This window comes from Ictidomys tridecemlineatus, chromosome 10, assembly GCF_052094955.1.
Source record: "Ictidomys tridecemlineatus isolate mIctTri1 chromosome 10, mIctTri1.hap1, whole genome shotgun sequence".
Classification (NCBI taxonomy): Eukaryota; Metazoa; Chordata; class Mammalia; order Rodentia; family Sciuridae; genus Ictidomys; species Ictidomys tridecemlineatus.
The window spans coordinates 67,320,212-67,334,215 of record NC_135486.1 but is presented as its reverse complement, the minus strand read 5'-3'; the positions used below and the strand labels follow the sequence as shown (position 1 = coordinate 67,334,215).

Genomic DNA, 14,004 nt, shown 5'->3' with positions numbered 1-14,004 from the left:
TTTCCCAGGAATCTCCAAACAGCTTTCCAAATTGGCCTCACCAATTTGCAGTCCCACCAGCAATGTACAAGAGTACCCTTTTCTCCACATCCTCGCCATCTCTTGTTGTTGTTTGACTTCATAGTGGCTGCCAATCTTACTGGAGTGAGATGGTATCTTAGGGTGGTTTTGATTTGCATTTCTCTGACTGCTAGAGATGGTGAGCATTTTTTCATGTACTTGTTGATTGATTGTATGTCCTCCTCTGAGAAGTGTCTGTTCAAATCCTAGGCCCATTTGTTGATTGGGTTATTTGTTATCTTATTGTCTAATTTTTTGAGTTCTTTGTATACTCTGGATATTAGGGCTCTATCTGAAGTGTGAGGAGTAAAAATTTGTTCCCAGGATGTAGGCTCCCTATTTACCTCTCTTATTGTTTCTCTTGCTGAGAAAAAACTTTTTAAGCCAGCTATTAAAATCAGTGCCAAGTCTTACATGGCTTTGGCATCTCGAGGTCCATTCACAAAGACCTTTGTGTGCCTACTTGATCTTATTTGATCTTTGTAGCAGTTCTGTGCTGTTCTCTTCCCTCATTGTACAGGTGAAGTTCAGGAAAGTTCAATGTGTTTAACAAACTGTAAGATATAGGACTGACAGAACGCGCATTTGAAATCTGAGTTTGTGATTATAAATGTATTTGTGTCTTCTAACTACTGTCCTTTTAAATATTAACACAGCATTCAAGTAAGTTCTCTCTCAGGGATGAAAATATACACAAGGAAATTAAAATCTGTGTAATATTCGCCCATAAAATCCCTGCATGCCCAGATTACTTTACACAGGATCTCTTTTCTCTGGTAGTTGTGTGGCCTTGATCAGCATCTATGGAACTCGGAAAAACACATTTTGCAAATCTCGTCACACTGTGCTAAGTATACATTTGGTGTTCTCCAACCATAAGCATGCCTGGGAGAAAAAACAGGAGAACAAAGGGAAAAATAATTTTAGTGAGAGCATTGCAAAGAGCATTTTCACATTTGAGACTCTTCTCTGCTCCCCAGGACCTCTCCATTGTCCCACCCTGCTCACCAGCCTTCTTCCATACCCTTCCATGAGAATGTGAATGAGAATGCATTTGATATTGTAGACATTATCTCAAGATACCATTTTGCAATACTTCAGGTCTCATATCCAAGTTCTTTGATGTGAGTTATTTAAATTTAAAAACAATGGCTGAAGATGAAAGAGTAAAAAAGCTCTCTTATACTATTCCTTTATTTGTAAAAAGTAATAACTTAATGCCATATGCGATGATACAGTGAGTCAGCAAACATGAATATCTTTAGGGACAATTTAGCTGTGCTATTTCCCACCTAGTAAAGTGATTTGATGGGTGCAGGAAATATTAACCAAAATTCTGATTCTAAATAAATGATGTTTATGTCAGTCAGTGTTATTGTTTGCTTTCAGGAATCAACAAGAAACCAAGTTAGCCATACATGTAAGCTAGCCTTTTTGAAATGCAGATTTTATAATGAATTAAGTACTGAAGTCATTGTGAGTTGATACGAGCCACTAGGACTCTAAAGAGTAAGTGCATAGTTTTGGACAAACCAAGGAGTCCAAATGAAAGCCGTCTAGAAAAGGAATACAATTGGAATTAGGGTTAAAATGTTCCTTCAGTCTACGTGGATATGCCCCTTGGTGTTTGGACCTCAGGTCTCTCATTTGCAGAAATAAAAGTTCAGGTGAGTCTATGGAGTTAACAGAATTTCTTGTAAGTATTCTTTTTGGACTACATTGGAGCCTTCTATTCAAGCATGGTTCTGCCACAATCTCTCAATGCACCATGAGTTTAGACTTAAGCACTCAGAGCTTGGGTGACCTCAGCAGGGTTAGGGGGGCCATGTTGTAAACACATCTTGAGAAAAGAAAGATAACTCTGTGTGCTTAAGCATTAGAATACAGGTAAGGGACATAGCTATTGCTGCATTCAGTTATAGTGGAAGTTAAAGCTATGTGAATGAATATATATATATATATATATATATATATACACACACACGATTTCTATATTTTATATAATTTTTAATATATACACATATATAAACTTACTGAAGCACTGGGTCACCATTCAAACTATTTTCCTCTATCTCATAAAGGCTTGTAGAAACTCATATAATTAGCTAATTTCAGGCTCTAGAATAAAAATCTGTGAAGCACAGTGATATGCCTTCCATGCTGTAAAGTTAGAATGGCCTGAGTGTGAATCCTGACTCATAGTCCATGTGACTTTTAGGAAGTTACTTAAGTTCTCTGAGCCTCAGCCTTCTCATCTCCAAAATCAGTATCATTTCAGTTCTGCTCTCATAGAGGTTTTGTGGAAATTAAATGAGAATCACTGCCATACTTGAATTTTGTGATGTACTTGGAGCAGAACAGGCACTGGGGTAGATATTATGAGGTACCTTGGAAAGCACTCATGCCCCAGGCTCAGCGTCTGTGTAGTGGTGAGGGGAAAAAAAACCTGGTCTGGGCTGGTGTAGGATAGAGATTAAAGGAATAAGCAAAAGCATCATAGAAAGTTGCTGGACTATTCCAAGTCTGATAAGAACAATGGTGGATATCATGGTATGCTCCCAACCATGAAGACCCAACCTGGATTTTGTTGTAAACACTCCTTCCTAGTGTCACCCAATGTGTCAGTTGGGTATAATGACAAACTGCAGAGACAGCGCTGTCCCTCCAGCCCAGTTGAAGGCTAGTTTCTATCCCTCATCCAGCTTTCTAGCTGATGGGTTCACACTGGGCTGCAGTTGGCTTTTTGGACAGCCCAGTGGCTCCTTGGAGCCTCACTGCTAGTTCTTTGTTCTGTGGGAAGAACAGGGCCTGAGCTCAAACCAGTCTAGGACACGTCAGCGACATCTCCTGATGGGCAACAGGGTGATATTGGCTTCTGATCCTAATGCCTTGTCCAACTGCTGTTCATCATTTCAGGCTGCCAAGCTGTGCCGAAGTGGTCTAGGGAACAGACAAAAAAGCAAAAAGGCTCATCAGAAGCATGGCAGATGATCAACATTGCTCATTCTAAGCCCTGTCTGCGACACCAAAACGAAACCTATTAGGAACCATGTTTGAGTATAAAAATGTGTCATTGTGAACCATGTCTTTAAAAGCCTCTGCTCCCGGGGTGAGAGATGCACATTTTTGTCACCCTACCCTCATTCTTGTATCATCTCAAGCAATTGCATTATCACAAACATAATAAATAAAAGGAAGAAAAAAACCCACATATTTCTGCTAAAATAAAATTTTCATAAATTGCATGCAAATAAACAAATTTAGAAACTTCGAGAAAAGTGAAGATTTGTTGACTTTGGCCGTAACTAACTTTTAAATCAGGATCTAAACCAAGCATCAAAATACAGGTTTCAGTTTTATTCCCCTTCCCACTAAAATCAGAAGGAAAATATTACTCAGCCATTCTGTTTTCTGCCTACCCTCTCTACTGTCTTAATAAAACAAAGGTCGATATGTACGCATCTCAGAGGCAGCAACTCTGCTTTGGGTGATGATGGGGACATGAGAGGGCCATTAATAATTCCAATCTTGCGGTATTCTCTGAAACATCTTCCTTTGGTGACTCAACACCGTGGTGAGTTTCAAGCAGACACCTAAGTAGGGCAGCCCTGGATTAGTGCAGGCATACCGTACAGAGCTCAGAAGTTTCCAGGGCAGAGTCCCACAGCTGCATTTCTGGGTATATTTAAACATTATATTCTTCATAGTGTAGGTTAAGTGGGCAAGCTATATACTTTTTCAACATTCACTAGAAATTACCAGCAGTAGTAAGTTGTATTGCGGTGGGATGAAAGAGTTGAATGAAGTGCAAAAGAGGATGTAGGTTTGATTGAAGTCATTGGCCTACAATGAGCTAGACATTAGAACCTTCTAAAAGAAAAACATACCAACAAACCCTACATCTCTAAAGCCTACCTGTAAGATTCTTTCAAAATCACTTGCTAAATCAACTTCTAAAAAATTATGGAGTAATTAACACATACCAGTTACTGTTTCTACTTATTCAAAAGTATGAATGAACCTATGAAGTTGGTGCTGCTTTAAATCTCATTCTACAGATGAGGAGCCTGAGGAATAGTTTAAATAACTTGCCCCAAATCATAGCAGTAGAGTCAGTATTTAAAATCAAATATCTCTCTCTCTCTCTCTCTCTCTCTCTCTCTCTCTCTCTCTCTCTCTCTCTCTCTCTCTCCTCTCTTTGGTGAAAACTGAGCTATGATCTGTCAGCTCACCACATAACAACACATGAGTATGCTAATTATTTCCAATGTTCCTCGGAGGAATTATTTTTTTTTATAAGGAAAGTTACATGGAAAGGTTTAGGCCTATAAAGACTGTACAAAGCAGTATACATTATAAATATTTGTGTGCCATTCATATCAACAGGATTATGCAAGCTAATGAATTTTGGAGTGCATGGTTTTCAAACTATGATTATTGTAACTAATAGCTCATGTGATTTAAATATGATGCAATGATGATTGCTGGATTATATTCCTTCTTATATTTTATGTTAGAGACTTATGGTTCCCTGGGTATAGTCTTGAAATCCAGGATATCCCTGAAATAAATAAATAAATTGTATAAAGCTATTTCAATTTGCAATCCACCTCCTGGTAAATGCTACTTTCTTTCATCCAAATGTCACATTTGGCAATAAAACTCTATCCGATGAGAGCACTGTCTGCTTTTCATGTCATTGTTCCCTAAATAAAGCAACACATGAAATCAATCGCTCTCTGTAAAATTCAGACTCAGATCTTAACACCTCTGTCTTTACACAGTATTTTTCTTTTGCAAAGGGAACAGCCCAGGGGTATGAAGCGGGGTGGGAGAGGGGGACAATAAACAAACCAAACTAGCAAACAGAGAAATGCAGTCTCTGAGAAATAAATATCCCTAAAGAGATTGTCTCCTGGGGAATTGCAAATCTCAACCCCTTTCAGAGGAAGTGAGGTCTCCGTATTTCTGAGTTATTTCCCCCTCGACACAACAAGCATTATAATGAATTAACTAGTTAGAAACTATTGGGTCAGAGAAACGTCTCTGCCTCTTTCTGAGCAGAGGGAGCCGTCCAAGTGACTGCAGTAAGAAGCCTGGTCATCCCAGGATAGGGTCCCTCCAGTAAACCGCCCCTTAGGCTTCTCCCAGATAAACCAGCCCTGTGCTGTGTGTCCCTCTGAGCAGCCTCTCTCCTTCTACCAGGTCCTGGGCAGCACCATCCGTCCAAATGGGAGCTGAGTTTGCAAGCTGCCAGGGGCGGAGGGGCTGGTGCTGCTGATGTCAGAGCGAGGAGACAGTTGTGATTGGATCTAATTAGACTTTGCAGCAGCAAATAGACAAGCTCCCTGCGTGATTGGCTTCAAAGTGGCTGGTGCCAAACAACTAGCAGAGGTGCAAAAGTGGCAGCCCTGCGTTGGGAGCCCAGATGAAGAGGCAGCCCGAGGAGAGCTCCGGGGCGCTCAGGACCTGCGGGCGCACCTTTCCCAGCGCTTCCTGCCCAAGGAGAGGTTCCGCGCTCCGACTCCCATCGGAAGCTCTCACCCAGCTGGAACCAAGTGACAGAGAACAAGTAGCGAGAGCGCTCAGTTCTGGGTCCTAAAAAGTGATCCTGCTCTCGGATTTGCAGAGGCAGAAGCGCCGCGGCGGCGGCGACAGCCGGAGAAAGAAAGGTGAAATTGCTTAAGGAGGAGCTCCTCTCCCGTTCTCCCGACTGGGTCTCAGCCATGGCATCCGTCCTGGGGAGCGGCAGAGGGTCTGGAGGGCTAAGTAATCAACTCAAATGCAAGTCCAAGCGGCGGCGGCGGAGGAGGTCCAAGAGGAAAGGTAAGGAGGCTCGTTCTGCGCTCGCCGCAACTCTCCCGGCTCCCTTCGTCCTTCCCGCTATCTCTGGGGTTTGTCTATTTTGAGCAGCTTCACTTTAGGATGCTGGTGGGATGCCCGCGCATATCAGGGCGCAGGGAGTTCAGATCCTTTTGTAAATGACTGGGGGCTTCCTCAAGCTCAGAGGGGACAGGGAGCCAGCAGCCGCTCAACCAAAGATTTTTGACAAGAGGGCTGTGGTCCAGGAGCAACCATCCTTGGACAGGAGGATGTTCCCCTCTTCTAGGTACCACCATGCCCTCTCCGTACCCGAGGCTGGCACCGCTTTAGACTCTCTTGGAGGCCACATTATCAAACGGTGCCAAAGGAAACACTCACTTAAGCCAACATACATAAAACCGAGGGAATGAACCTTCTCGCCAGCTCTTCCCATCCAAATTGTCTCAGAGAAAGGAATGGGCAGCCCCTGACGATCGCCTCCCCCAAATTGGCCGGCTAGTTTCTACTTAGTGTGGTGTCCCGTCATTTTGTAAACACTGGGATGTACAAAGAGCACAGGGCTCTCCTTCTTGGAGAAATATGCGGAAATTAAAACATGCAAAGAAATAAGCATTCTGTCTTGTTAGCAGAGAAATACCCTGCAAGCACCAGGAAAAAAAAAAAGAGAAAAGGCAACTGGGTGACAGGTTGCTGCTGACAATCTGTCATGCTGTGCCTTGTTACTGATATTCTTGGAGATCGGCTGCACTGAAGTTAGTCAGTGTCATCACAAGCCGAGGGCTTTCACGCAAGGGCTAATTTTGTATAAAATTAGTGATTGCTAATATGAGAGGCAATGTCTTTAAAATGCCATCTTAGACTGAGTCCATTCCACAGAAGGATTCAAAGAGCATTCTAATGTTGCCTCTTGTTTCTCAGGAAGGAACTTGTATTATTGTTAGTTTCTTATTATGAGTTTGCAATTATAGGAGAAAGTTCAGGTCTTATTATTTGAAATGTGTTGATTTTTCTTTTTTTTTTTTTTTTACAATAGTGAATATAAAGCTCTAATGAACAGCTGGAAAGACACAACTCACATGTATCAGATTTTCCAGTTTTCTATGGCAGAACACATTGTTAAATGTAGTTGTGATCCTACATCCTCCCTGGAGAATTTTCATCTTTGTAATGGCTTAAGATAAGTTTCTGTCAGATTGTTTCCTAACTGCTCTCCAACAGTCCCTAAGTTCTTGATTACTTCTTCCAATTGTAGAAATTAGCCAGTCAGTTTGAAGACATAAATGTCAATAGCAAACAGTCATTAATTATGATCACACGTCAGGACAACTGGGAGAAAATACAGCCTGATGAGTTCCTTAAAATGTTTCAGAGGCTACAGTTTTAGGGGTGATTTTGTAATTATAAGCTTAACTCTTAAGTTACTAAAATGTATGCTTGCTATTCATATTGTTACTTGAAAATATTTTGAAACTGACATGTTAGTGTCTTTTAAAGATAATGCTAACAAAGTGATATTTAGAACATGACAGGATTGCATAATGAATATAACTTTGAACACAGATAAAAAGAAACATAATCTTTACACTTGTTCATGCTTCCCAGTATTTTTTACTAAGTCCATTTAGATATTTAATATTCAAGAGTCTAGAATAATATTTTCCAGTAATGCAACCTATAAAAATGTAAGCTGAATGGAAATTGTTACCTTTCTTCAAATTCATTTGCCTTACCATTAAATGTCAGACATACTAACTTAGAAAGCATTCATATTCATCGTGGGGGGAAAAAAGAGAAGAAACCTGAGGGAAGACTTCATTTGCTGTAAACCTAACTGCAACAATTCAAAATAGAATTTTTACAGCAAAAAGCTCTTTACCTTAGTAATTTTGACAAGACCAAGTCTCTTACTTTTTACAGCCAAATGTTGAAGGGGGTGGGTCATCAGGCTTAGTATACCAATTCACATTATGGGGAGACGTGTATGGGGCTGCCTTTCCTCTGGTACCTACTGACAGATATCATGGCTGGAAAGTCAGATTGCTAAGTAGTCACTTTGCGGGGGCGGGGGGGGGGAGTTAACAATTGCAAATGTACAAGAATCAAATAAAAAAATAACATAACAAACTATGAGACACATTAAATAAGTATTTACATCTTTCTGAGAACATAACACAAATTTATATGGGGTTCCTAGCTATAACAGATGCCTGTTTTTCTGTTCTACGAGGAACAATGGTGAGCTTAAACTTATCTTAATAGTCATGCGTCTTCACTCTCCCTGAACCAAATAGCCTCTATTTTTAAGCTTATCTAATAATTAAACTCTGTCTTGGTTACAATTTAAATTCCCCAAGTTCATGGGTGACTGTTAAAAAATTCTAGTAAAGCTGTACTAACTGAAGATGCTGACTATAAGTACAAAGTATGCTTTTCATAAGTGAATAATACAGTTAGATATATGTTGACCTTTGGCTTATGAAATTTATATTTTCACCTATTTTAACAGACAAGAGTCATTTTTGAAGATGCATCCTAGCATTTAGTTTCCCGGTGTCATAAGATACTCTTCATTTTCTCTACATCTACTCTGAGTGGCTTTAGTATGAGATGCCTTCTATTGTCAGATCTATTTGCAGACTCTGAACGAAACACTCTAGCCACAGCTGAAGTGTGAGAATGAAACCACACCTTCATTATTGTTAATTACAATCCCTCATCATTCTGGAAATGAAGCATTTCCTCTACAAGGTAGATTTTAGTCACTGCACTACACAGGAACTAGTATGTATCTTCAAAACTAAAAAAAAAAAAAAATAGGAAAGGAAAAAAAGGTGGTAAGGGGAAGAACTCCATCACAGAATGTCACTTTTAGGGATTCATTGGCAGAACCTGAATTTCTTTCTCAGATAAACTTTGAAGAAAATTCTCAGAATAAATCTCCCCACCTGCCAGTCCCACTCTGTTGTTTTATCGGACATAGAGCTGTGCACTTTTGCATTTTCTCCTTGTGACATTGTTTAGTTGGATTTTTTTCTTAGAAATTATTTGCAAAAGATTTGTATTTTTAATTTTCTATAGAAATGAGAAATATCAATTTTTAAAAAATTTGGAACAAAGTCAAGCAACAACAACAAAAGTGTAAGAAAGACAGGGAATATCTTATGTTTACATACATGGCAAAGCACACATCCTACATAACATATGAAAGACATCAATTTATCTTGCTTCTATTTCATTTGGAGGCTTTTAGAAAATAATAGCAGCACGTGCAATTTGTAGGGACTATTTCCTGCCATCTCTAAATGCCAACAGACTTCACTACTCACGGAGAATATGGGAAAATGCTTTTTTCCCCTAATTCTTAGTAGAATTTTGCAAGGTGATTTTGCCCAACCAAATCTGTTATGTGGTTATATAAGAAAATATCTATTTGTATTAGAAAACAACTAAGTATGACTATTATAAAAGTAAAAATTTTAAACCAAATAATAAACGCAAAGGGTGAAGGTTTTATTATTATTATTATTATAGTATCAGCTCAATCAGGTGGTTTAATAGAACTCATCAAAAACAATGCAGTACATTAAAACAAATAGCTTAAAAATTGATCAATCTCTGAGCCATGGGATAATGTCAGGATAATATGTTTAAGGAATCTCATAAATATCTTTTCATTTACTACTTTACTCAAACTAGTGCACATATTCTGTTTGGCATAGCTGGGGTTTTCTACCTTTTATAAGGGTATTCACCCCCACACACAAAGTTATGCACTGGCATGAAGCATTTTGTAAATAACATATTTCTATTATCCTACCCGTTACTGCATATAGTGTGTAAAATGACTGAGGTTTTGGGAATTTTTTCTTAAAGTCTCTTTCAAGACAAACCTATTTGGAAATAGATTGAGAACATATACAAATTCAGCCATTTTCATAAGATAAATTGCAGGATGGAGTTTTAAGTGAGGTATCAATCATTCATAAACCAGAAAGAGGAAGGAACTTAGGGGAACTCTTTGCAATGCTTGTAAACCATCATTGGGTGAGTCAGTTCAGTTGAATTTGAGCATTGGCAATGGGATATGCCCCTTTTTCAGGCATTTGACAGCAAAACACGTTAACTCTTCACATTTAGATAGTATTCCAGGGGGATTGGTTACAGAGTTTTAGAAAACTGAAAATAAATGTTGAGAGCACCCATACAAGGTAGCTCTCTAAACGGGAAATGATGAATCACGGGAAGGTAGTGGGGAAGAAGCAGGTTGCTGAACGTTGTGAAATGCAAATAAAAGTTGGCAAAAGAGACAGAATAAGTCGAGCAGATGGATGGCAGACGCCTGCTTGTTGTGAAATGAAATTCCATGAAAAATTAATGAAATAGAAAGACTGTGCCCTGGATGAGGGTGGAGCGGCTGCGCGACTCTCTGTCCCCTGCAATGCCAGCATCACCCATGCTGCTGTCACCCGGCTGGCGAGGGACACAGCCCTTCTACACTGCTGGCTCAAGCCCCGACACACTCTGCTTATCTTGTGCGCTGACAGCTCAAGAGGAAGAACTGGATTTAGTGATACAATCAAATTGATTAAACCGTTAGCCAGCATCTAATTGTGTGGGGCTTTTTTTTTTCCTCTTTCTTTTAAAATTTATATGGGTGCCTCTGGTTTCTAGTGACCCGTGTAATAACAGTAATTTGAGATTGCTTCGAGGGCATTAGATATGATGAGTGAACTCGAATTTAGAATAAAAATGTGAGATTCATGCATTCGTAGCTAAATAGTAGTGATTGGGGTATGGCAGAGAAGCCAAGCTAGATAAGTGTTATATAAGGAAACATGGAGAAGAAAACTGTAATTTTCATTTTGGAGGCATAGAAAGGTGGCTTATACTGTGTAATTATTTAGTTTTCAATTTTAAAACTATATTTAGATGCTTTCTGTACACATATGTATTGTGCATGTGTATATGTACATTATTTTGCTCTCTGTGTGTGTGTGCACAGGAACATACACAGAAAAGACAACTGACATACTTGTGTAATTTTCATACCTGCCTGCTTCTTTTTCCAAAATGCTAGAAAGTTATGTCAGTGTCTTTGTAGTACAAACAATTTTGAACAACTTCTAAAATCAAAAATAATTATATTGCTCTTCGTCGTTTAAAAATATTATATCTAAATAGATGTTTCTGTGAGAAATTTGACTCCTAAATACTTGCAAATAAAAATTTTAAAGGGACAAATTTCCACATCATAATCAAGATTTTCAAAGCATTTACCCATTTTTACAAACTGGTACAAAAGCACAAAAGAATAACAAAACTCAACTTAGCAATGTATGCTGGTTCATGTATTACCAACAGCCCCAATTCATGTTGCTAAGTGTTTTTAAATATTAACCTAAATCAACCCCATCTTCACAATTAAAATGTTTTCCTTCACTCAGAGAAATATATGCTGTAAATATTTGGTTATACAAAGACAACTATTTACTCCTAGCTGTTAGTACATTAAAAATCACATAAGAAGGTACTAATATCAAATAAAGAGGCATTTCTTTCAAAAACAGAAGGAAAAGTTCTTTTTAAATTTTCCACCCACATGTAAATCTGAAAAATTCTTGTGAGACTTTAGAAAGCAGAAATAGAGAGTACATTTACAAACTGACAAACTTAGAGCAAGGACTACTACTCTTCTCCTTGCAAACAATACTGTCTTGACCCCAGGACGGACATCTCTTCATGATGACCCAAGTTGAACTTTTACTTAATTATTTATTTGTTTGGGAGGAAAGAAGGTCAGGGTTACTGCATCTGATTTCTTGGCTGACTTAGTGTTCGCAATGTCATAGCAAACCTGGCTCTTAGGCTCCAAATGTCCAGTTGCAAATTTATGAGTGAATCCAGTGGCCCCAGAATCACAACCAAAAATTTATAACTTGGAAATTAATTTGTTTGCTGTTTAAGAGATCTGTAATTTTTGCAAAAAATAAATTTGGCCCTTGTAGAGATAGCAGACTGTTTTTGAACAACAATATGTATTTGAAAATGAAGAGTTAATCATCTGCGTCTCCGGGGTTTTCTAAATACACTGTGGATATTTAATCATCTTTTATTTCTAGTTATAGGTATTGAGTATGAAGGGCAGGAAAATAATTATATTTTATTATGTTATTAATGGGGAATGAATACAATTAGTAGCTTGTTTCTAGTGAGAATATGGCTAATAAATGTCCTCATTGTGTTAAAATATACAAATGTATTGAAATTCACTATCATTCATTTTAAATTCAAAAATTGCCAATACTGAATGTTAGCTTTTTAATTTCAAAAAATAGAAAGCAAGCCATATGCACATTTAATGTTCATATGAAGGAGGGGATTTTATACTTGGTTAAGAAATGTGTCTGATAAACAAAGCATTCATATAAACAAAGAAAAGCAGCGTTTACATTTAAGATTAAAGAGAAATACAATACAAATGCTCCAGTGACTTTTAGATTTTAAGGTAATTTCTTTTGATTCCTAAGAGATGAAAGTCAAAAGCTTTTTTGAACTGTGTACACTTACAATTATGAGATCGAGGTGGGCTTTGCTGAGCTGCTTCCAACGCAGGAGAGCATTAGAACCAGCATGTTTGTGTAATTGCTAATTCGAGACCATGAACATTCACCCTAACAGAAGCCTCCTCACACCTTGTGAGATCCAGATCTCCTACAAAATAGAAAGAAAAAAAAAATCCAGAAGCAATATAAATTCAAAGGTTCAATAGGGCAGGTGTTATTTTTAGTGTAAGTACCTGCTCAATTGTCTTAACGCTATAACTCAAATCTGGTTACATTCATTCCATTGAGCATTTTTATAACAGTGTCAACAGATAACTCATTTACCACATAGAGGAAGGTTTCTTTCCCTGACTGTTGTTTTGCCATTTGGATAATAAATAAAACCGATACTGCTCAGAATATCTGTAAACCTCTTTGCTGGGGTCTGTAATAGAATGAGTGACTCTTAGGCCTAAATCTTAGCTCGACACTTTCACATGTTGTGAGCATAGTGGAAAGTATTCTTTTAAATACCTTCACCAGGACGTGCTTTGGAGAATTTTATAGATTTAATTAACTTTTGCTGCTCCATTTATTTGAGATGAAATCCCTGATTCCTGTGTCCTACCGCCTCATCATTTTGTAATGTCTTACATGATTTCTCAAATATGTCTTATCAAATGTGATATTAAAATAGACAGGGGTGGGGGACTCAGTTTGCTCACGCCGCACCTATCTCAAGTAGAAAATGCTCACATGAGTCGGATCCGTTCATATGATTAAAAAGAAACACAAGTGAGCAGGCTGCTGTTTCTAAGAAGCAGGACTGGGGGCTCATAATAAGCTTGGGCAAAGCGTATACCTAGGATGCCAATAACTGATTACAAAAGCAGATTGTGCTAGCCAAAGTCCATCGGAAGTACACAGCTTTCCTCGCTTTAAAATCAATGCAATATTTCCTAAAAGTTTAATTGCATTTGGAGAAATGCAATTTAATAAGCATGACAGAAACGTCAGCAAAATAGATTTTGACCTCCTTGAAACCCCAAGTCTGGCTGAGTTCACTCATCCCTGTCTACAACAGATGCTGCGCTCACATCGGGCTCCTGGCTGTGAAAATAGCCGTGTCCTTAAAGGAAATGCCCACCCTCTCTATATTAGACTGTGTTCAAGCCTAAGTACTGAAACAGAAAATGCATACAAATGTTCACAGGCTCAGACACTATCTGAAAAGATATAAATTTAGAGAATGAGAAACAGATTATTGAAAAATAGCATGTCTTACTAATTTTTAGGTGAAAAAAAATGATGTAATTTATCCGCAGGCATGAGGATATTTTGTTCATGCTTCAACTCTAAATATTATTTCTGTAGTTAAAACTTATAAAAACACTCTTCAGATTCTAACACAGTTCTAACAGAAAGCAACTTGTTAATCCAAAGCAGAGGGTTCAAAGAGAAATTTTTAAAATTCAAAGAATTCCATACTTCCAATTTTCTCTCTAAAGAAGAAATAATATTTAAATAAAAATCATTTCTTAGATACCTAGGGAAAAGACTAGTAATATTTGGAAAACTC

At 38.3% G+C, this 14,004-nt stretch overlaps 1 protein-coding gene across 4 annotated transcripts in view; it reads left to right on the top strand.

Annotated features, from left to right (window-relative positions):
* Window positions 1-5,171: 5,171 nt before the first annotated feature.
* Adarb2 (adenosine deaminase RNA specific B2 (inactive)) overlaps window positions 5,172-14,004 on the top strand; it is a 479,503-nt gene continuing 470,670 nt past the window's right edge. Inside the window, exon 1 of one of the 4 annotated variants that reach the window (XM_040278724.2) lies at window positions 5,172-5,886. In XM_040278724.2, coding sequence (XP_040134658.1) covers window positions 5,787-5,886 — 100 coding nt within the window. In that variant the 5' untranslated portion in view covers window positions 5,172-5,786. The remainder of the gene's footprint in view (window positions 5,887-14,004) is intronic. The other 3 variants (XM_078023135.1, XM_040278723.2, XM_005320333.4) reach the window with 3 other exon arrangements.